Source organism: Acanthochromis polyacanthus, chromosome 3 (assembly GCF_021347895.1).
Source record: "Acanthochromis polyacanthus isolate Apoly-LR-REF ecotype Palm Island chromosome 3, KAUST_Apoly_ChrSc, whole genome shotgun sequence".
NCBI lineage: Eukaryota > Metazoa > Chordata > Actinopteri > Pomacentridae > Acanthochromis > Acanthochromis polyacanthus.
In genome coordinates, this window is record NC_067115.1 from 34,880,091 (window position 1) to 34,904,310 (window position 24,220).

The window sequence follows — 24,220 nt, forward strand, 5'->3', positions numbered from 1 at the left end:
ATCTGTGCCTTGCCACAATTCTGTCTCTGAGCTCCTTGGGCAGTTCCTTCCACCCAGGCGTAAACTAACCGTGACGTCACCCGTTGGTTTCAACGCCGAGAAAATGAAGCCCGGATTTTGCTACTTCCTGATCGCCGTTTTGGATTTTTTGGAGCCAGTGACGTAAAAAGCGTCATCAAACAGACTGGACCGGAGAGCAACTAGGGGCAGGATTGGCTGAGAACTCTCTTATCCCGCCCACGTTTTACCGCAGAGGCTTCTGTTGCTGTCTATCAAGTATAGCCACGCCCCCTGGCTCCGCCAACTTTAACGATTTATTTAAAATTCAGTATTGATTTATTTTAAGATCGGCCACCTGATCTCTCATTTTGACCATGAAAACTAACAGGAAAAAAATCCTGAGCTGTAGAAAATCAGTCTATCAAATTTTATTTTTTCCGGTGATGAATTGGGGTCTATGGAGAAAAAGCTTTTTGGAGCCAACCCTAGCGGACGGCGGGATATTGCAAGTTTTTGACACTTCCGGATTGGCTTCAATTCTGGAGCCAGATGCTACGTCCACTATATATACAGTCTATGCTTCCACCTCATGATTCTCATTTGCTCTGACATGCACTGTGAGCTGAAAGGTCTTATATAGACAGGTGTGTGCCTTTCCTAATCAAGTCCAATCAGTTTAATTAAACACAGCTGGACTCCAATAAAGAAGCAGAACCATCTCGAGGAGGATCAGAAGAAATGGACAGCATGTGAGTTAAATATGAATGTCGCTGCAAAGCGTCTGAATACTTATGACCATGTGATATTTCAGTTTTTCTTTTTTAATAAATTTGCAAAAATTTCTACATTTCTGTTTTTTTTCTGTCAAGATGGGGTGCTGAGTGTACATTAATGAGCAATAAAATGAACTTTTTTTATTTTGGCAAATGGCTGCAATGACACAGAGAGTGAAAAATTTCAAGGGGTCTGAATACTTTCCGTACCCACTGTATCACAGTTATCATCATTACTAGTCTGTCAATATTTACAGGTTTGTAGAAGAGTTTAAGTATCCGAAAGAAAAATACAGACACCACAAAACACAGCTGAGGTAGTTGTATTCCTATTAAAGTATTTCTTAAAGAATTGTCTTTGGTGTGCAGTATAATGTAGCAGGAGCATCTCATGTGTTTGCAGATCATTTATTGGCAGAAATCAAAGAATATAAATGTATGTTCACACGTAAGGTAATCCTGTGTCAGCTCAATAACACATTCAGCAGGAGAAATTCCTAATATTGGATATAGAATAGAATAGAATAGAATATACTTTATTGTCATTTTACGGGTATAACAAAATTGGAAAGCTTCTCCTTTTCAGTGCAAGAAATCTTAAAAAATAGCGCAAAACAGTCCATTTACAAATATACATATAAATAATAGTGTGAATGTATGTAGCAAAGTGAATGAGGTAGTGATGTATATTGCACATTTCACATTATATTATTGGCTGGGTGTGAGACATGAGACATATATGATTATTATAAGTGATTTTTTTATTATTTATGAAGCTGCCAATTGTCAGAAATTTTATGACGCCATAAATAAACATATTTTTCGAGGCAAAAATGGCACAATTTAGTAGTTGAAGGTTGTTCAAGCTGGGAATTTGTTGCTTTTCTTTGGTTATAGTAGATTGAAAAAATCTGAGTGGACTGATGGTCAGACAAGCCACACTTTGTATCAGCATCACTGCAGGTTTTAAGATACTATGTTGAGCGTGTCTGAGAAGAATCAGTTAATTAGAGAAACAATATGGAGAACAAGTGATGACTAAATTGATCACTGGCTGGAGCCCAATCAGACTGCACATAAACTGTGTGAAGAACTGAGTGATTGTAAATACTAGAATTCACAATAATACTGTAAATGTGTGATTCAAAAGACGGATCAGATAACACAAAAACTGGTTCAGGTCACAGTCAGTGGTTGAACAAAAGCCTCCGTGGGGAGTTCTAGATAACAATAAATAAATCTCCCAACCAAAGCAGCGCTGGATGTCATAATGCAAATAATATTCTTACAATACAGTTAATACAGTCATATCAGCTCGGTAGGAGTGGGAGCTTTTGATAATTTTGAGGTGCAGCTTTTTAAACAAACTTCAGTGTTACACGGTGTGTTTTCTGAGTTTTTCATGTTGCCTGAGGCTTGTTGCTTGTGAAAGCAGGTTTAGCTAAAGTGCTTCTTCTGTGTTGGCGCTGAAGCAATCTGAGGCCCAGTGTTATTTGGCTCTGGGCCTCAGGATCTGGTGGCCCAGTTCTTCTCACCTCCAGGCATGCCAAATCTGCTGTAATCCGCCCTGTTTACACTCAAGACAGCGTACACAAGTAGATCCTTTGCAGTTCGTAGAGGTTGGCTCTTCTGCGCGATACCAATAACACCGGCAGCTTCTGCCAGGAACACATCTGCAAGAGTCTGGCAATCTTTGGCGCTAGTTTAATGCCGTTCCAACAATAAAACCCTGTTTCCAAACACAGGATGAAAAGTGGTCTTTATTTGAAGGAAAAACATGACACCAACCTCACAGTACATAGCTGCTTACAAAACAGTGACGTTACAACAAAAAAAAAGCAGAGAAGCGACATTCAGAGCAAAATGTTGCATAACGCGACTTAAAAGCTTGATTGTCACACATCAGTGAATGAAATATTATTAACAGCATGTGTAGTGACAGATATAGCGTATTTGCTGTAAATGTTGACAGCAATCAGATACACAAAGGAGCACCACCAGGATCAGCGCACACTTAAGTAAATTGTGCTTTTTTCTGTTGTAAATCAGTCCATGCAGGTGATCACATGCACAGCTTTGACTACAATAATTCACTAGAACACAGGCTTACACATTTCATTATGAAGGTTAGAAATTTGCACCGGTGAAGTACAAAATCAGCTACGATGGGTCCTTTGTTCCCATCGAGTGGCTCTAGTTCCGTACAGAGACTGTGTGAAAATCTCATTTTGAAACCTGAATTGGTTTAGTTAACATCTGTTGTGATTTCTTCCGTGTTAAATGACAAACACAAAGAAAATCTCAGGCATCAGAGTATGGCAAGGCTGCAAACAAAAAACTTTTTTTTTTTTTTGAATCACCAATGCATCACAATATGGTTTTATTTTTTAAAAAAATGGCCAATTGTTGAGTGAAAAAGGCACATCAATATTCCCTGAAAAATTCGAATTTTTAGTTTTGTCTAGTCAACAGTACAAAATCTTGAGATTATAAAAGCAAAAATCACGTTCAAAATGCTGGTACAAGTGATATTTTTAAATTTTTTGCTTAAACAACTAAAACAAATCACATGAAAACTATTAATTAATTTTCCATCAATTGTATAATCAATACGTCGACTTTTTCATTTCAGCTTTACAGCTCTGGTCGTTTTTTTTGCCATGAGGTTAATCTGACCAATAAACAACTGTTAAAAATGAAATGTAATGCTGAGTTCAAGCACAACTCTTCAAATTGTGACAGCATTATGACTCATGCATGCTATAAAGCCTGCGCTCCCACTAATCTGAGGATATTCACAGGCAACAGTTCATTCAAAGAAATCCATGTTCAGAAAAAACAAAACTTACTTCTGAGCTTCATAACCCACAAATCACAAGGCAGCTCCCAGGAAGCTCCTGAATTTTCCACACATCAATTTACCTCCTGAGTTCAGCGGCTGCTTTCATGTCAACCTCACACAACTCATCAGGTACCAATTCAGAAAATGACGGTTATGTTTTAGTTGTACAACCTTCAAGTCGGATGCCACCACACTGACGCAGTAGTGGAGAGAAAAGAACGGAAAACCGAGAAAAAAAAAAGTTACAGACATGATCCTTTCATAACACACTGTCACGTTGCTCAGACGCTTGAGTTACGATATATTTGCTGATTCATAAAAATGTTGTTGCTGGAGGGCAGCGGGCCCATCTGCGGATTCATGATTACACAAATACAGAAGGTCAAACTTCCTGTTAAACTGGCTCCAAACATGTTTCCCTGAAATGTGTAGAGTGTAAACAAAGAGGCACCTGGTAACACACTGTGAGCCCAGAGTTCCCACTGTTACCGGTGTTGTAGTTCCCATTATTACTTTCGGTTGTAGTTTATGTTCACATAGTTGTTAAAAAAAAGAAGAAAAAAAGACATGCTCCTGGGGTAAAAAACAAAACAAAAACAAAAAAGAATGCCACATACATAAGAGCTACAGTTCATACTGAAACAAGCTTGTGAAATGCTTTTGAAATGCGACTGCAACTTTACATCACATCTGCTCTCCCAGAAACACACAAACTTCAGGAGAACTTTATATAGAAAGTGTAAACTAAAAGAATTCTCACCCTCCCATACACACCCACAGGCCGTTCCTCTGACGTGGAAGCGGCATCAAGGAGTAAAATACATCTCTTTGGTCAGCATTGACACAATGCAGGGGATTTGTTTCTTTGCATCGAAGCCTGGTGAATTGGACACAGACTCAAACTCTACCGCCACCTTGTGGTTAACTCGTGTCATGATGTGCTGGAGCTCTAATTCTTTTCCATATTTGCTGATCATGTCGCAGAGTGACTGCATGAACCAGGACCCAGTCATGGTGTTCCTCCAAGAGTAGTAGCCTGCACACAAGTGACAGAAAAAGGGCCGTGTTAATCCAGTATTTAAAAAAGGAAGCAGCATGTGTGCAAAAATACCCATGTTTAAGTGTTAACCTGGTGCTGTGGAGAAAGCGTAGAGGAAGTCTGCCTCCACAGGGATCTTGGTTGTATCTTCTCCACTGTCTGTTTCAATGCCTGCATCCAGATCGGTGCCTCTGCAGGCCTACTCAGTGTCCAGACAAATAAATAGGATTTGTTTACAGGTTAAATACTTCAAAGTAAGATGAGTTAGCACAGGTAGGCAACAAGGCAAACTCGCACAGTACCTGGATGAAGAAGAGTTTGGGCTTTCCCACCAGTGATCTGCAGCGATCGCCTCGAAAAAGTGACGTGAGGTACTTCAGCTCGATGGATCCATCTGTACCGAAGAACACGCCCTCATCTCCATGACTCAACAGAACACAGACGAATGACGCCGAGCAGCTGTGATCTTCCTTCGACGCTGAGAAACAAAGAAATGCACAACTGATACACAGAGCCTGCATGTGAAAGGCGTTTTACAAGCAGGCAGCATCAGCACTACTTTGTGTGTATACAAACTTGGAGGTAATTTGCATGAGTTTTTCATTACGCTTACCAGCCATTAGAACCTGTTTCATCTGCTCCACTGTCTGGTCGTTGTAAACCTTCGCTTTATAACCCAATTTGGAAAAGACTTTCATTGCGTTGGCTGCATCTACATCAGTACCGTTTCGCTGATTCATGCCTTAGACAAAGAAAACAGTGACAGTTCAGGTTATTTACAACAAAATACAAACAGTTTTAAGGTGCCACTCCCCTCACTTCTATGTAAGTTTACAATACCAGCAGCAGTCTGACATTTTGATAGACATACACTACTGTTCAGAGGTTTGGTGTCACTTAGAAATGTCCTTGTTTTTGAAAGAAAAGCAGTTTTTTTTTAGTGAAGATAACATTAAATTAATCAGAAATCCAGTCCAGACATATACAGTCTAGCTGGAAACAGCTGATTTTTAATGGAATATCTCCATAGGGGCACAGAGGAACACTTTCAGCAACCATCACTCCTGTGTTCTAATGCTACATTGCATTAGCTAATGGTGTTGAAAGGCTAATGGGTGATTAGAAAACCCTTGTTCAACTATGTTAGCACATGAATAAAAGTGTGAGTTTTCATGGAAAACATGAAATTGTCTGGATGACCCCATATTTTTGAACAGTAGTGTATGTGTGTGTTTTTTTTAAGCAGCAAGGCTGGAGAAACCTGATTAAATGCATCAGAAGCACAACTTTAAAGTTTATCTTATCTTACATGAGAAAGCAGGTGTGATGAATCTGTATTAGCTGACATTCATCTTTTTACAGTTTGTAAATGTTGATAAAGACTCTTGCATATTGATTCAGCCACAGTAGGCAATGCAGAAAATGCTTTTATATGCCCGTCTTACTTTCTATTCTGCGAGTGCATGGGGCGTTTCGTTTATGAGCCACTAAGAGTCAATGATTAAGCAGCATGCCTTTTGATGGGGACTCAAATGGTGTAAAAACCACGTCCAACCCTGTGCTGGTTGTGTTTTGTAGTGCACCTATGTTTTATAGCATATGATCTCCAGTAAACTCATGTAAACTCCACCTACGTTCAACCTGAGCAGAGATCTAATCAGGCAGAAAATTAAGAAAACATCTCCACAAGTGTAAATAATGAAATTAATAAAGGTTGATTTCATTTACTGGTTTACTGTCATGTCATCTTGAAAAGATTTGATTTGATTTGATAGGAGCCATTGTTCAGGCAACACCTGTGCTTTCCTTCCTATGACAAGTATAATGCTGCACTCACGTCATCAGAGTTTTTGGTTGTGTTTTTTATTTTTACCAGAAACAGCCAATATATCTAACTTGGTGCTAAAATCTTAAAACTAATCATGAATGTCTCCTATTCGGTAAAATAAAGACATCTATTAAATACTGTGTATGATTTAAAAAAAAAACACTAATTTTTTAACCCCTACATGCTAAAACTTTAATAAACTAGACAATAGTTTGGCCTGCACAGTGGATTGGTGGTTAGCACCGTCACTTTGCAGCTAGAAGATCCCCAGTTTGCATATGGGAACTTGGATCTTTCTGCATGGAGTTTGCATGTTCTCCCTGTGCATGCGTGGGTTTTCTCCGGGTTCTCTGGCTTCCTTCCACAGTCCAAAAACATGCTGATGCTAACTGGTGATTCTAATTCGTTCATAGATGTGAATGCAAGTGTGACTGTTTGGCTCTATATGTAGCTCTGTGACAGACTGGTGACCTGTCCTGGGTGTCTCCTGCCTTCACTCTAAGGCCTCATTTCCAGCCCCCTGCGACCCTAATGAGGATTAAGCTGTGTAGATAATGGATGGACAGACAAAACAGGAATACACTCACTCACTCTCTGTACTTGCTCCTGGAACATTAAGTCCGCACTGTAAAGGCAGTCATGTGTGCTCTTTCAGTCAAGCGAAACAGGTTTTCATAATGTCAGTCTGACACGAACATAAATCCATTACACCACAACTCTGGAAAAGCAGACGGACGCGGTACTCTCTGTCGAAGGCCTTCTCAGACAGATATCAGAGATCCTTTCAATAACAGGAGATGCTGTTCTTTAGCTGTGCAATAACCTGAAAGGAAGGCCAGCTCAAGGTTCCCCACAGTATCTCCAACTATGGCAGACATCAAGCCTTTATATCATCAGAGAAGCAAATCTCTGACATGAGTCCAGCTGCATGAAAATGATTCTGCACACCTTAAGGACACATGGCAAAAGCTGTCTTTCTGTCTGTATTCGCCAACCTAAACAAAAACTTCCAGAATATTCCACTGCTTTGGCCATTAAATTAAAGACAGAATGGACTTTTTTTATACACATAGCCATCTACACTGTGCATAAAATTTTAGGAGGAACTAATCAAGCAGTGGATAGCCATGCGGTGCGTTTTAAATCATAATCCAAGTCTTGTGGGTACCTGAACCTCCTGATGAGACACTAACAGGAGACCGCAAGTGCAAATATTTGTTCTCTCCACAGCCAACACGGCGACTACGACAGAGGTAACCTGAACATCTAATTAGCCGGCATGGGCTATAAGACTCCCCTAGCACACCTATTACCTCATGAGGGTGTGGATGTGAGATTACAGGGATATTTCACTGTACACTGAGATAGTGAGAGTCAAAAGCAAAGCTGCAAAAAGGCAGCATAAGCCATTCCTATGTGGAGTTCAAACCATCGCAGCATACATAAAATAAAGTGGTCAAAAGCCAAGGGAAAGACAAACACACCTAAATAATCCTCAACACTAACAAACACGTAGATATTTAAGATGACAAGCAGAAGTTTATTCTAACCGAAAATACCTGCGCTGAACTAGCATCACCTCACAATTACAGGCAGTAAGGAGCCACCTCCTCATGTCAAATGAATCTACCAAAACTCTGGGAAAAAAAGCAGAAAAGCTCACGTGCACCAACAGCCAAAGAAATAACACAGTGTCAGTGAACATCTGATGAAAGTTTCAGCAGTGAACATTTGAGCCGACTCATTCGGTAAACCTCAGGTAACCTTTTGCTTTAGTCGGGGTTCACCACTTCCCATGTGAACAGTCGACCACATTTAGAGCAAGTAATTACCAACATGCTCGCTCAACAAAGCATTGTGCAGTTCCCACTAAAAAGGACAACATCATACCTATACCATGCAGAGAGCACACTGATTAAATGCTCATACCTTCCCACTTCACTTCCTGTCCAGTTTCAACAGTCAGATGCCAGCTGGTTGCATACATTTGCACCGAATCACATGAGGGCTGAATGCCCCGAGAAAAACACCCAATTGTGATTTTATATGGGCAGATATTGTGATGAAATTTGCAGCATGAGTTCAGTATTCACTCTGTAACAGATGAAAGACATGTGATTGATGCTCACCACGAGACACCGTGAACAGTGTGACTGTCACACACAAAGCATGGATCTGTAAAACCACTGACGCGACAGATAAAACCCAGAGTAAGACACGCTGCTGCATCATCAATCAATCAAGTGTCATGTCATACTGCGTAGGCCACCATTTCTCTCAATCTAATCTGTTCTTTTGCTTTCTGAATTGTGACTGTTGCCCTTTTCATGTGCAGCCATGATGTCAGTCCATCTATCGCTTTCATTCTCTGTCCGCCTCATCCTCTCTTCCCATTCATTTTTCCAATTGTCATGACATATTCCAGGGTCTCCGTCCTTATGATGTGTCCTAAAAATGTTCCTTGGCATTTCCTAATTTTGTTCAGTAGCGTATAATTTCTGTTTAGTGTTAGTTTAAAGCATCTTCATTGCTTATTCTGGCTGTATAAGATATACGTAACATCTCTGCTGCAGTGATTTTGTTTGACATTTTATTATTTATGTTCCAACATTCACATCCGTACATCAGAACTGATAGGATGTAACAGCTGAGAGTCCTAATACGGATGCTAATTGCTATTTTCTTATTTGTCAGTATAGTTTTCATTTTTGTAAATGCTGTTCTTGCCGTTGCTACTCTACATCTGATGTTATCCATGAACCGAGACATTTGAAATGATGAACCTGCTTCAGTATTTCTCGGTCTAATTGTATGGGACAGGTAGGGGTGACATTTTTCTTTGAAATTACCATTACTTCCGTTTTCTTTTTGGCTCTCTGTATTTATTATGGATACCACGGTTTGCAAGTTTTCTTCACTGTTCGTTATCAGCACTATGCCATCTGCATCTTTCTGATGTTATAACCTCCGCTGACGGTGCATGAAGTATATCATAAACAGCAGCCTTTGCAATTTGCATTGTTACAAATTGCAATTTCTATTCACATGTCTAGCAGCACAATCAAGCAGAGGACACACAGAAGCATGAAAATGTACTGAATGTGTTGGAAAACGAATATGCTTTAGGTTTTTACTTCTTCCTACAATTTCTCCGCCTGCAAACTCTGCAAAAGCCTCGACGCCTTTTAGAAGACTTATGTTTAACTGAGACATTTACCTTAACGTACATTGTTAAGCTACTTTAAACGTGTAAATACAAAATGAAGAAAGAGAATTCCAAAAATAAATTATGTCAGTTTTCTCTCAGGTAATACGAAATCTCCATTCCTTAGTGTAGGAGATCATCTGCTGCTCTTTCTTCTTTAGATGTGGACATAAAAGCCTTCATTTCCTTTCCGTTAAAGTTAAAGAAGCATAGTTTCACCTTTGAGGAAGTTGAGAAGCGGTTTCACACATGCTGTAGATGGCTTATTTGTCTGCAGAGTCTCCCATTCATCTCGTAACTATAGGCTATTGCTATGACATTATTATTATAACAATTGTCTATATACACATAAGTGAAACATAATCTGTTACTCAGGCGTAGGGTGCAGTGAAACAGGACATGCAGAAGTTTCGTTTTGCGTGTGCATGTCAGAAAATAAAGCAACCCCACGCCCGTGCAACCAAATAAGCAAAACAATCACCAGTTCTTCTGTCAAAGTTCTTGTTGTTGATGATGATGCACTGGCCGATGCTGGGGAAAGCCAGGCTGTATCTGAAGCTGTGGGAGTGGGCTTTGGCATCCACGTCCATGGGAACAGAGGCAGACAAAGACCCCTCTGACCTGAAGGACATCACACCAAATATATATATATATATATAAATGCTGTAAATCAAGCAGCAAATAATGCACAGTAACATGTAAAGAGTGTGCTAAAACATGTCATAGCGCGTTATCTATGTAACTAAATGGTAGAGCAGCTTGCACAGTGAGAGGCAGCAGATAAAAGATGCCACAGTAGTGTTTTAAGTTAAGGAAGACGGTCAGTTCCCTCCTCACTGTCAGCTAACAGGACAAAGCAGCTGCTAACTAGCACAATGAACAGCCACTTACTGCTGTCCATCGTCTCTTCTGGCGTCTGTACAGTCCTCTCTGGGCCCGGAGCCGTTTTCCGACATATCGCAGTTAATTAAACGCAAACCAGACAAAGAAATTAGCCGCTTCTGTGAGATAAGCCGCAGATGACTAACAAACACAGTACGTCTCCGCGGTTTGAGAGCTCCAGCGGCTGCGCTACGGGTAAACAAAGATGCTGATGTCATGCGCAGATGCGGTTCTTTTATACTTCCTGTTGTCCTGTGAGGGCGGAGACTCACGATGCATATGGTCCTGTTGGAAATAGTCGGGGGAAATAATACAGACCAAACATGGAGATGTGGGATTATTTGGCGGGATTTGTTGAGATTTCTATTTTTAGTCTGGATATTCTTCTTTTTCTTCTCCTTAGTAGTAGTTTTGCTGTTGTTATTGTTCTTAGTAGTAGAAATGGTATTATTGTGTTCATTATTGTTATTGTTATCATCACTTATTATTGTTATTATTAGCAGTAGTAGCCAGAAGCAGCAGTTGTTATAGTTGTTATAGTAACAACTAGAGATCTCAAACTCTTCAGCTGTTTTCTCTCCCAAATAAAAACATATAATCTTGCAATGGTACAATATCATCTGAATTATGAATATTTTGCACTTTAAACACTTGTGCAATATCTGGTTTTTCTACATACACTAGAATACATGCAATGCAATGTCATGCAATTATCACGGGACACATAGAACTGATGCATTCCATATAGAGTGTATAGCCTAGAGCTATTTTACTTATTTAAATGTATGCACGATCATTGATGCTGCAAATGTCTTATCTTAAAAATAAATGAATAAATACAACTTTCTCTCATCCTGAAGTCCAGAATTTGTCATTTGTAAGTGCCAGCTGCTAATCACAAACTGTCACAGATGTGTTGATCTAGTAATGGTTAAAAAAATATTGCACGGTGGCTTACTACACGCAGTCAGACAAGACTAGCGTTACATCATTACAATACTGCTGACAAATGAATGCTTCGGTAAGTCTTGGAATATCACATGTTGTAAGTAACCACTGTGCACGAGTACTTTCAGTTCTACATACGTACTTGTGTAAAAGAAGCTATAAACAGTTTTTGGATAGTTTGTTGGAAAAATTAGGGACCACACATCGGTACGTCATCTCTATTCAAACTTTAATACAGTCAACTTCCAACGCAATCCTGCTGAAAAACTGCATTAAAGGACAGAAATGGTGAAAAGTATTCTTGGAATTGTAAATCAGCAGATTTGTTTGCAATTCCTGAACACGGTTTAGGAAAACCTTTCCAAACAAACTCACACAATGACAAAGTCCTCAGCAGCCAGCGTCTAATGTCAACCGTTTATTAGTCCAATCAAGTCACAAATCACTCAGTAATGTATTGAAGCGCAAGAATACCGTCAGTCTCTTTTAAAGAAATGTAAGAAGTTGTGGCATTGTGGACAGCGACAGTCTCCACAGTGCAGGGCAGAATTCATAGCTGGAGACAATAAAAGGGATGACAAAGGTGGAAATTTAAGAAAAACAAAATGAAACAGAAATGAAACGATGGGTCTACGCAATTAAATCAGTGACTAAAACCCAAAAATAATGAAGAGATGAAGTGCATCATCTATAGACATGGCATATAAATTAATAGTCAAAGGTAGTAAGGAATTATGTGGGTGAAAAAGAAATGAATATAATTTAAATAAGAAAGCTATTAGAGGTGGTAAAGGTGTCCAGTTCTGAGTAAACAAGAGAGACGAATGGGAAAAAAAATTAAAAATGCATCACTGCCTTGAGATTCTCTATCAATGCCACCAGTTATTACCACAATTATTTTACTATTTCATATATTTACACAGAAACACTTGCAACATTTTGTCTTAATTTTCAGTGCTCTCATTGTAAGTACACTTGAATATAAAATGGAGTTTAGATTTTCTATCAACCACACAGCCCTTCCACTCACAACAAACAACAACAACGGAGACGAACGCGAAGACGGAGCCGAGCGCTTTTGTGTTTGTTTTCTTTTTCGCAGCGTTCTTGCCTCACGCTGCCCTCACATTTCATTCTGTGCCACATGTATGAGCAGAGGCACTCTTATTGCTGTCTGTTAAGAAATCTACACTTGCAGCACACAAAGACTATAATATCAAGATTAAAGCTATGATCGGTAAGTTTGAAGGACACCAGGAAGGGCGCCTCACGTGTCCCTTCACGCCACAAATCATCAGGCCAGTAGAAATCAGCGCACAGCTCACCTGCTTTTAGTTTAATCTCAACTGGTGAAAAGCCTAAACATTTACTATGAAAGCAGAACTGAAACTGGCTTTCTAGTTCCAAAAATACATCTAAAATCCATGTATTTGGAGAGGTGGAGTGGACTTGCTAACACATTTAATCTTTAATAGAAGGAACAGATTCATTACACTGCAACAAACAATATATTTTTATATAACCAGGGCCTTTTGCTCCGTGACCCAAAATAAAATCCATACTCTGCAAAACAAAAAAGTACAAATCAAATAAAAAGACAGGGCAATGAAAACGGGTATATCATTGGTACAAATACGTGTTTGGTAACGCTCCTTCAGCTGGGATGATATTCAATACGGTACCATGTGAAATGACGCATTAACATTAATGTGCTGCACACAGAAATGCATTTTTCTTCAAAAGAATAAATGATAGAAAAAGGAAATGTCATTCTTTAAGAGTGTAAAAGTAAAAAAAGACGACTTATAAAGGGACTAACACGTGTAGCCATTCAAGACTCGAGTATCAGGGTTGTTAAAGATGACCAAAGCAGACTTCATCGGGCCAATAGGAGGAGTGACAGAATCACAACAAACTACTTTTGCATCTCCTCACTAATACCATGAATTTTAAAGGGGTTTGGAAGAAATAGTGGACTGATTTAACAAAAAAAAAAAAAGACCACAGATTTTGAAATGGACGTAAAAATGAAAAAAAGGCTAACATTTAGACACAGTATTCAGACTTGTTGCTTCATTTCATGGAACAAAGCAGCACCAACAACCACCAAACATTTGAAGGCAAATTTTGTTTCATGCATTTGTGACACTTTGGAAATAATAGCTGAAACATGCCATTATTATTTCCTTGAAAAACGATTGATTTCCAGACTTCTAAAGCCTAAGCCTATGGGCTCAATCAGGTATAGTGAATATGCACAAAAGCATTGGTTTGATTCAACTTTGAGTGGAGCTGTGCTGGGGAAGCTGCAATAAATTTATTTCAAAATAATAAGCAAGAACAAAAACAAACGCATAAATCACATGTTAGGTCGTGGATCACTCTATCAATTCAAACCTTATACATTGTAAGATGTCATTTGGAAGAATTATCCTCTGAAAACAGAGTGTCCAGCGAAAAAGAATAATGACATTATCAGAATAACCTGTTAATGCAACTCAGAGGCTGGATGTCAGGATCCTGAACTGGGAACAAACAGAGGACCAACATCAAGAGGCAGTGAAAGGGATTCTGTAGTCCGGATAACCTTGATCCTGCTGGAACTGAGGAAGCAATGGACACTGAGGATGGCTTGATGTCAGGCTTGATTTCCTACTTTAGCTGGTAGAGGGGCGTGCTCCTTTCACCGCCTTCTCATTTGTGTACCACTGTGATCAGAAGATGTCGGGGCACATGTCCCAGCTCCCTTGTTCCTTCGCCTCCCAGTAGCCTCCCTTGTAGACATGCAAAGTCTCTCCGGATTCAGGGTCGTCGATCTTCTCGAACCAAAGTGCCTGGTAGTTCTCTGGATGGGCGCCTGAAGGAAACCAGAGGAAATCTTTTACCGAGAAGCAGCTTCACGGGGACCCGAGGTGAGGGCTAAGAAGCCACTACTCTGACCACATATCATGCTTAAATGAAGCTGATATGCTCTCAGACAGCGGACAAAGAGACAAACACGTTGAATGTTACCAATCGTTCGGCCTTCAGATGCACCTTATTCAGACAAAATGAGGAGGCAGATTATTGACGAGCACTCGATGAAACCATCAATGACTTCCTCTATCGTGTACCACATGGAGAGAACTAATGCACTAACCATCCACTGTCAAAGTACGCTGATTGAGGACACACAAAAGTGTTCGTTCTTGGTGTACTGTGCACATTCTAGAGTTATCTACAGCTACTCTCCTATAGGGACATCTAGAACACACGGGACAACAGAGAGCAGGACTGATGTTACTTGCTTTTCACTGGAGATCCATTAGGACCTTCATTGCCTTCCACTAAGAGAGAGCAAGTTGTAAAAGGATGTAAAGAGGAAAATGGTGAAGGTTGAACAATGGGTTTTCTACTCTGGACTCTAATAAATGACTAAAAGTGTGACATTACACCATTGTATGTGCTATATTTTGATCAGAATACTTGCTTTGATAAGGGAAGTGTGATGGTCCATAAGGGGCTGAAAATAAAAAGAACAAAGGATGATTCTTTGGGAGATGAAACGTGGAAAAAAAAAAAAAAGGTATGATCTGAAAATGACTGGCACAAAGAACGGTGAGTAAAAATGTAAGGGGCTACTTGCATGCAACAGGCGTATGAGGGGGAGAGTCCTCTGTGTCAGCTGAGCAAACCCCAGCACAAAAAAGCAAAAAGATGTAAATCCACAACTCAGACGCTCTCCAAAATGCACACAAAAGCTTGCTTACGTTTTAAAAGTGCTTTGTGTTGCATCTCAGGCAGTGTCATCTTGTCAAAAATACAATGACAGCTCAATGGGTTTACTGTAAACAAGAAACACGTGGGAGAGCTTTCTTCTTTCTCATACAGAAGAATCACTTTTTCTTAAAGGGGAACAATAACGCTCATGTCTGGCTCTCTATTTTTGACTCTACTAGAATAATTTTGATTTATATTTATGTTTGTATGATTTGCATCTCAAATAAAATCCACTTATCTTGCCAGTGTGGAAGTTCTGAATTCTATTTGTAAAACTACAAAGTAACGTCTTTATTCATTCTTGATTGGATATGGAAACTTCTTAAATCTATTCAGAAATGTTCAAGCCGACATCCGATCTGGAATACCAGCGTGGGCAGCACCATCGTCTCTGTTCGGTAAATATTATGTTTATTACGTTCTTATTGTTTGACATAACAGGGGCTTTAGTCTTTTAGTCACAAGCTCTGTGTAGTGTGAATAAGTCTACAAATGTTACATTTTATTATGACAATATTTGGTCTGGTTTCATATGAGTATGTGACAGTGTAACATAAGACAGCAAGGAAGAAAGCAAAAGAAGTCCTTTTTAAATTTAAGGTTTTTCTTTCTCATTTATTTCCTGAAAAAGAGGAGAAACAAAAAGATGTGGAGATCTGAGCACCGGGATCATGACGGGGCGTGAACAGGGGGGTTTGATTTCAGCTTCATGAGCGTAGGATTTGAAATATAGTTAATAAATGAAGTTGGTATGTATTAATGCAGACTGGTATGAGTGGACTGGTTAGGAGTTGTAGCACTTTATTTTTAGAGGAATAATTTTAATGGAAATAAACGTTTAACATGTTTTTATCTCGTATGTCATTGTGCTTTTTCAAATTCACTTTTAAGAGCTTTTGATAATGTAATGATTTCATGTGAAATTGTTTGATTTTTCTGAGTGTAAATGATAATAAGACGACAGGTGGATGCTGGAATAAAACACCTGCTTTGTGCCACCAAAAAATATTATAAGATGAGAATATGAGAATTATTATCCATATAGACAATAATAATAGCTAATAATAGGTTTAAATAGTTGTCTATGAACTACGAACTGCCACTTGCAGCTTCGTCCATCACAACTAACATTTACAAAATGCGAGGAAAATCTTAAGTGTCTTTTCCCAAAACAGCACGCACATCAACACATTGTCGGAGGAGCTCTGAAATCACGAGTTTTGGGAAACAAGCCGACGAACAGCATACTGATAATTTCCTTCTTACTCGCCTCTAAAAATGCAACACAAAGCACCTTCACAGCACACTCTACGTCAAACTGTCAAATGATACTTGCTTTCATCAGAAACCTCACTTGCTTCCGTGCCAGTCTCTTGTGCATCGGCTAAATGGAACAGAAATGGATGAAGGGACGTCAAAATGGAGATGAGATATTTTGCAGGTTTCACACACAAACATGTTGCATGTGTGCTTTGGATTCCAGAGGCAACATGAAGCGTGAGAAAAGACTAAAGACTATAAGAAGAGTACTTGCTTTTCAAGGGTGAGTCATTGATTGAATCCTCAGTGATAGCTTAGGGTGGAGACAGGGACAAGTAGACAAGGAATACCAAGGCAGACAAAGTGGACAGAAGATGAATGGACAGAAAAACATTGGACAGAAACACAAGATGAATAAATAAACTCCAAAACAAAGCTCCTTTCTTTCTTTTCCTACCTTCCTCGGGTGAGCTGGCTGCTTTGACAGCTTCCCTCTCCCTTTCTCGGCGGGCGGTGCGCTGTTTCTCTTCGAGCCTCTGCTTCTCTGCGTTAGCCTCATCCCAGCGGCCGTCCTCCATCAGCCGCTGGTCGGGGCGTCGACGGCTGTCTGTTGGTGCCACTCCATCTTCAGGTTCATTGAGTGTCAAGGCCAGCGAGGAGAAGTAGTACATGGTCTCTGCTCCCTCTCTGTAAAGTCATCACCATAAAACACCAGACCGCACCACAGCTTCAATCGATTAAAAGCACTTCCAACTTCCTCAATTACCAGCCCTCTATAAAACCCACACTTACGGTAAAGGGTTCTTTCTCCAGATTTCTTTGGCTTTGAGGGTCTGATACACAGTCCTCTGTTTGCCTTCGGTGCCATTCTCCCCTTTACTGCTCTGCATTATCCTAGAAAACTCCATCTTCTCATCCCATGTTCCTGATAGCACATAATGGGCCTTTCCATCCTTATCTGTCACTACTCCCGTTACCTGAAACAAAAAGAAGCTTTTCATTGAAGAATGCAGTTACGTCCCAAAACACTATAACAGGAAGCCAACTCACGTGGAATAGACTATTACATTAATATGGAAGATGTGCAGCATTACTGTTTGGTTTTCCAGGCTTTGAACTTCTCTCTCTCCACAAAGATAGCCTAGCCGCGCTAGACCCATGTTTCTGAAGGCACAAGGGTCTAGGGCCGCTCGACAGGAAGGGAGGCGGGCTAAAAGGTTGTCTATCAAATCACTCTGCAGCAATTGGGTAGGTATACAACCAATCAGCGCAACAAATAGGCTGACATAGTTCCTAGAGCGCCAGCGGATTGTGGCTAAGTCCCATTAGCTTCCCAACCAGCGGAGCCAAATGGTATATTAAGGATTTGCCATATCCCGTCGGCATAAGTCCAAATACGTCTTTCTTCTCAATGAAACACTTCAGTGCCGTCCTTTGTTTATCTTTCAAGTTGAATTTTAGCTTCAAATCTTTAAGGGCTGTGGCCAAAGCCGAGTGGAAAGATAACCGTTTATTGTGCGCCGGTTGTTTCTGTCAGAATCGTCGCGCCTCTGTCGTCACTTAGTTACGCCCGCCTTCTGACTCTACACTTCATGGTGATTGGTCCGGCCAGTTTTAGGAGAATCCAGCCTCGAGCCTTATGGAGGGTAACTAGACCCACCCTGGCAAAGAATTAAATTTGTTGCCATGGGTTGTCTAGCGCGGCTAGGCTACCACAAAGAAGCATCGAGTTTAGATCATAAAAGAGTAGGGAGTGGTGAGATTTACTTCCTCCTGCTACGAGACAGCTACACTCAGAGCCTAGAGGTGGATGCTGGAGTGTAGATGGGACTTTTTTTATGCACGAAACGGCAACTGCGACAAAAAGGAACTAAACAGCTTTTCAGCGAGCTTAGTGCCAGCAGGTCTGCAGCAAAAGCATGAGCCCAACGCCTTCAGTACAGGAGATTCCAGCTGGACGCCCTGAGCCATTCTGTAAGCTCTTCTTTATTTCTGCAACTTCAAATTAATATTGAAGATATCCACTAAGAAATGCAGATATCTCTAATATTCTGCATAAAGTTTTATTTAAAAAAAAAAAAAAAAAGTAAATACTACCTGAGGAAAACAATAGGTTGTTGAAAAAAAAGGGAATAAAAAAGGAGCCCACCTTTCTTGGAACATCTCTGGAGAAGTAACTGTAGGGAGCAAACTTGAGGTGACAGCGATCTCCTGTCTTGTGGTTCACCACATCTATCTCTCCTGACTGCCACAGGACAACATCAAGAAAGAACATGTTTTGCTGTTAAATATCTAAAGGCTTAATAGACCTTAATGTGTATAATTCATTCTCGTATGCTAGATGGTGTCTTACTTTTACCAACAACTTATCAATTATAAGGTTACCTGATCAATCCATAACTTCCCAACGATAATGTTGTGTACTGTTGTCGTCACTTTTTTCCAAGAGTAGTGATTGTTGCTCTTGTCAAATAAACACTGGATAGAGCCTGGTGACAGATAAAAGTGGCCTTACATTTGGCTGCTTTATCCTGCTACTTTTCCCACATATTCAACAAACTGAATGAGACGCTACACTGACTAAAACCTGTTTGCAAGCAACAGTCACCCCACAATTAGCAGAAGGTATTCTTCTCGCATGCTGTGATTATTCTTTCAGCCTGTATTTACACCGACACATGCACACACTCACCCAAGGGCATGATAGAGAGATATTTTCCTCTAAACTTGCTGGCAAGTGCAATCTCCTGTCTCAGGGTCCAGCCCTTTTCAGAGATAGCATGGTGAGCTGCAGCCGGTGGGTGGTGGCTCACCTGAGAAGAAGTGAGCACAGAGAGGTGAGAGAAAACAGAAAATTAAAAATATGCTCACCGTAAATATGTAATAGCTTCGAGCTATACTGGAAAGTAATCATGCTTGCACCAGTATACTTGTAGTATGACTGGAATGGAAGCGGGAAAAACCTGAATGTACAAAGCATAGTCTAGAAATATTGAGATGACAACTCTTTTCATGTTAGTTAAGATGTTTTTCCTACATACCTGTTCACAAAGAGAACGGTAGCCGCACTCTCTGAGCCGATCAAGCTCAAAAGTTTCTCCCAGCAGAGGATTGAAAGGCTTTCCTGTGCGGTGGACAGTTGTGGAGTAGGAAGAGACGGTGAAAGCTGCTACATAACACATCTGCTCTAGAGAGTTCTGACACTTAGCAGCCTTATCCAGGATCTCGTAGTACTCCAGGTCTTCAGATAATCGTTGCAGCATTGACAAGGGCTCATTGAAATTCACCTAGAAGGTACAAAATCATAAACAGACATCTGATATTTCAGAATATTATCACAGGGGGAAAAAAACACTTGGATAGCCACAAGTGCAAAGGTTTCTTACAGGCATTGGTATCTTTGAGAGTTCCTTTCCAATACAGTTCTTCATGATGCTCCACAAATTGAGGTAATAGTTGGGTTTGTCGGGGATGCGAGTTCGTCTTTGTCTAACTGGCTCTAGCTCCAGAGGCTGTGGAGACTCCGGGTTGGAAGCCAAAGACAATTCATCAAACTGATGGAAGAAAAGACAAACATCCTTAAGGGTCATGAGGCTTTGGCATGTTGACAACTGGCTAAAAATCTGAAAAATGAACTCAACGCACATTAACTGACTGATCGTCCATTCCAGTCTCACTGCTGAGTCCGCTGACGTTGCTGCCAGATCTCCTGAAGAACAGAAAAACAAGAACGCATGAAATGTAAAACAAAACACAGGAAACACAGTGACAAAATATAACAAAAGCATTTTTACAGTGAAACAAAGACGGTTAATAACCTGTGATACTTGGGGTCAGCAGGGACAGTAATAAACTCGGCTGGGTCTTCCATAGCATCAAAGAATTCATTGTCATCATCCTCATCACTCGCATCACCTTTCCCCGAAACACCACCTGAAATGAAAAAAGACATCAGACGACTGAAAGCTCAACAGCCGATGAGTGAATTCATGCTGCAACACAGAGTAACGTCAGCACTCCTAAGACAGACGTTCAGAGGATGAGAGCCTTACTTTTGCTACCTAAGGTGGGATTGCTGAATGAAGGCGGGAGAACTGTGGCTCCTCTGAAAGCTCTTTCCAGGTGGTTATGCTGTTTGGCTAGCTGCTCCAGAGTCTCCTCCAGACGTATCCTCTGGTCTCTCTCAGTCTGTAAAGCCTTCTGCCAGCGCTTACTGTGATTCTGGGCCAAGGAGAGGAAGTCTCTACATGCCTTGGGGATCATACAGGCACAAGAGCGACAAATCAGCAACAAACTCTAGCAGCAGCGTGGTGTGGTCTGCTTTCATTAACACTTGGATAACTTACATTGATCATGGCATTAGAGGTGATTCGGAATAGTGTGGCCCTCTCTGTGACTTGTCGGATCTTTTCCCCCATGTCTGCTCCGACACGAATCCCCTCCAGCTCTGACAAAGATCTGAGTTTGTGGAATAAAGAAACAGATGAATGAAAACATTATACATTCCTTAAAGAAGCCAACATAAGTTGTTTTTTTTTTTTACCTTTGGAGAGCAGACCCATGCTTGACAATGAGATCGTTGCAGGTAGTGAGGTCTTCCACCTTGCTGCTGAGAGTGCGTAGTGTTGACTGGACTTCTGAGTTACGACAGCCTCCACCCTGCCCCGAGCTGGGGGGGACTGCAGGACACTCATCACCAGAGTCATCTGAGGGAAAGGACAGAAAGGTGAAACGTCTAACACAAACACAAAAAAGTCACAAGAAAAGTGTGCACACAGAGAAATGAGTCAGGTAGACTTCTCAACAATTTATCTCCTGTATTCTAAAACCACTCTCACCGGACTCAGCCTGCATGCGCACAGCCTTTGCCTTGGCAAGCTCCAGAGCAGTGATCCACCGTTGGCGTTCTACTTCTGAGCTGGCCTTCAGGTGATAGGTCTGTGCCCCTCCGTTGGAAATGACAAAATTGCAGGAGTCCTCCACAGCAATGTTTGCTGTGGCCAAGTTGATGGTACCTCGGCACGTGTGACCCATCTCTGCCTGGGTCCTAGAGACAGACAGTCAAGTCATTGTTTTGAACTTCACAGTATATTTATTGAGTTCTGCTTAAATAATAAAATATGTGTGCTTGTCTTTCCAATAAAGCTAAAAAGACACATGGATTTAAAAGGCACTGGTGTTACTGCTCAAGAAAACAGCGATGTATTTGTCATGAGGCATCCCTGTAAAAAAATGTAATGGGTCAATATATGATTGCCGGACTTTTTGTAACACAGTTGACATTTGTTGCTGTTTCAGGCCAAAAATCAACATATAACAACTAAGTCCAAACACCACATGGCATTTTTAAAGAAAGATTCTTCTAAATATTATATATACAATTGAGTAAAATTGAAATTGAACGTTATTTAAACAGATATTGTAGTAAACCTGTTGACGTGATAAATCCAGACTTGACTCACACACTACTTTATATTAAATAACTCTGAAAGCCTTGGCTTCTTGCCAGTTTTTCCTTCAGGAGGAAATGACATCATGTGGAGCAGGTCATGTGATCTGGAATTAACACACTTCCTTGAGAGGTGTTTTTGTAATGGGTAAGTTAGTTAAAAGTGATTTCTCGGACACAGATACAATTTGCTATTTTCCATATAAAATTTGATATATTGCCAGAAAAGAAATATCTGTCATGATTATCTCAATTTAATAAAAAGAACCCAATCAAAACAATTTTTGAATAAGCTAATTTGTTATTGTTTAGCCAATTAGAAGGTGGTTAATAAATCTGGATGGTTATTTAGTTGACATATTAGTGATAACCAGTCATTATTTATTAATAAGTGATTATTTCCATAATATACAAGATGACATGGTCATCAATATCCCCCGCCACATGTGATGTTTATGAGTCTATATCCAAGATAGTGATCAAGGGCCATAACTCTGTTAAATATTATCGCACAGGTCTCATTTTCGAACTTGATCAAGGTGTCCATGGTGTGAAGCTACACACTAAATTTCGTAATCCTAGCTGTAATAGTTTCCGAGAAAAGCTGTCCCCTTCATCTCAGACGGACAAAAAACATTTGTGTTTTTTCCCTTTAATAAAAATGTATGCAAAATATAGCCCATGGACTTCAAAAGTCCCTCAATTACATATTGACCCTAATATTTTTGACAACGCTCTTGTCATGCTTTGTTTCCTATTGAGCCAAGAAACCATGTAAATACAATAAACATCATTTTGACTTCAGTAAAATGCATATAACTCACCTATAGTAAGACAGCAGCCCATTACTGAGAACAAACCAGCGTCTCTGGTAACCTTTTATGTAGTTCGTCCATTTGAAGAGCCAACCCTTGTATGTGTCTCCAGGGGTTGGAGTAGGGGGCTTAGGCTCGGACATCACAGCAGCCTGTAGTTTTACTGGTTGAGGTTAGTGTCTGTGGCAGGAAAGAACCTGATCAGGATTTACACTGATACTGCATTGTGGATCATACAACCGTTCAGTCTGCCTCATACAGATTAAAGACAAAACTTTATTGATCCTGAAGTAAATTGTACGGTTGATATTGTTTAAAAAAACAACAAAAAACTAAATGCAGTGCCATGCACAATAGCAGTAAGACTTGAGTCAGATACATAATTTTTTTTTTGGGGGGGGATCACTGAAATAATCTAAAACGTTAGACCTCCCCACGCCAAAGACATGACAGATAACATTTATGCCCAAACCATTCTCCAAGTATTACAGACCCTTATATCAGATTAAATTTGCTTGTGGGTGTGTCCAATCTTTAACTGCATCCAAAGGTTTATGACGTCCTCCTATAATTATATAAAAAATATTTACCAGTCACAACATAAGACCTATGAACGTGTTGGTTTAATTTGTGCTTATTGAAACAGAGAACATTTTGTTCACATCACCAAACACCGATGTTTGCTAAACCATTAAGCTTGTCAGTCTGCAGATGAAGTATTACATTCATACATAAACACTTCAATTAGCCTCGTTTAGATTACACTGTTCCGTGAAAACATGCTCGATCGTCCATAGTTGACAGATGTAGATTATTGTAAATATGAATCAGCGATTTGTCATTGGAGCTAGCTCCGTTTCTCTAATGTGTGTGTCTAAATGACAACAGAACGACGAATCGAGGAGCGCTGCATGACACCCAATACTCCGTTTGAGAAGTATCGTTTAGTGCGTGTAACAGTCTGAGATAACACAGCTTACTATCGACAACAGGCAGTTTAATCCATCAGCTATTTTCTCGGTTGACATTCAGGTGTCAAGTAAACACAGCCTGGATACCGACAAGTAATTTACACCGATGCCAATTCCTCACATCAAAGCTACTTAAAACTCTGTCCGCCACTAAGCTCGCTGCTAGCTAAACAACAGGAAGCTGTAAAACAAGATGACACGTCGCAGACGATGCTGACGGTCGTTTTCAAGCGTACAGCTCATTCAGGCGTTAATTAACCGGCGCATTAATTAACATTAAGACGTAATCACGCACCGCTACCCAGCAACACTTACCTATCGGCGTACATGTCGTGTTGGACGCAGCTATGTTAGCTCGCTACTGATAGCTTTGCTAACTACTTTGCTACAGGTTGTGCAACCAAATAGCGTTCGGCCAGCCCCTCAACTGTCAACATTAGTTCCGCGTG

The 24,220-nt window shown here is 40.3% G+C and overlaps 2 protein-coding genes across 6 annotated transcripts; both read right to left on the reverse strand.

Moving 5' to 3' along the window:
- Positions 1-2,515: 2,515 nt before the first annotated feature.
- Positions 2,516-10,804, reverse strand: casp3a (caspase 3, apoptosis-related cysteine peptidase a). The gene is made up of 6 exons (XM_022205772.2): positions 10,579-10,804; positions 10,169-10,308; positions 5,268-5,396; positions 4,957-5,132; positions 4,745-4,853; positions 2,516-4,651 (listed from the first exon to the last, which is right to left on the reverse strand). The coding sequence occupies exons 1-6, from the start codon at positions 10,785-10,787 to the stop codon at positions 4,422-4,424; spliced, it is 993 nt and encodes a 330-aa protein (XP_022061464.1). The 5' UTR covers positions 10,788-10,804; the 3' UTR covers positions 2,516-4,421.
- Positions 10,805-11,922: 1,118 nt separating this feature from the next.
- On the reverse strand, positions 11,923-24,211 carry LOC110959034 (oxysterol-binding protein 1). 5 transcript variants are annotated; one of them, XM_051945742.1, is made up of 18 exons: positions 24,087-24,211; positions 22,810-22,980; positions 21,375-21,583; positions 21,080-21,242; positions 20,883-20,994; positions 20,589-20,787; positions 20,355-20,469; positions 20,182-20,245; positions 19,923-20,090; positions 19,578-19,823; positions 19,229-19,349; positions 18,922-19,025; positions 18,686-18,781; positions 17,329-17,513; positions 16,994-17,223; positions 16,811-16,849; positions 16,613-16,660; positions 11,923-14,374 (listed from the first exon to the last, which is right to left on the reverse strand). In XM_051945742.1, the coding sequence occupies exons 2-18, from the start codon at positions 22,941-22,943 to the stop codon at positions 14,232-14,234; spliced, it is 2,376 nt and encodes a 791-aa protein (XP_051801702.1). In that variant the 5' UTR covers positions 22,944-22,980; positions 24,087-24,211; the 3' UTR covers positions 11,923-14,231. The 5 variants fall into 5 exon arrangements, with proteins under 5 accessions (XP_051801702.1, XP_051801703.1, XP_022061462.1 ...); XM_051945743.1 differs by lacking the exon at positions 24,087-24,211 and adding an exon at positions 23,781-24,007; XM_022205770.2 differs by lacking the exon at positions 16,811-16,849.
- Positions 24,212-24,220: the final 9 nt, after the last annotated feature.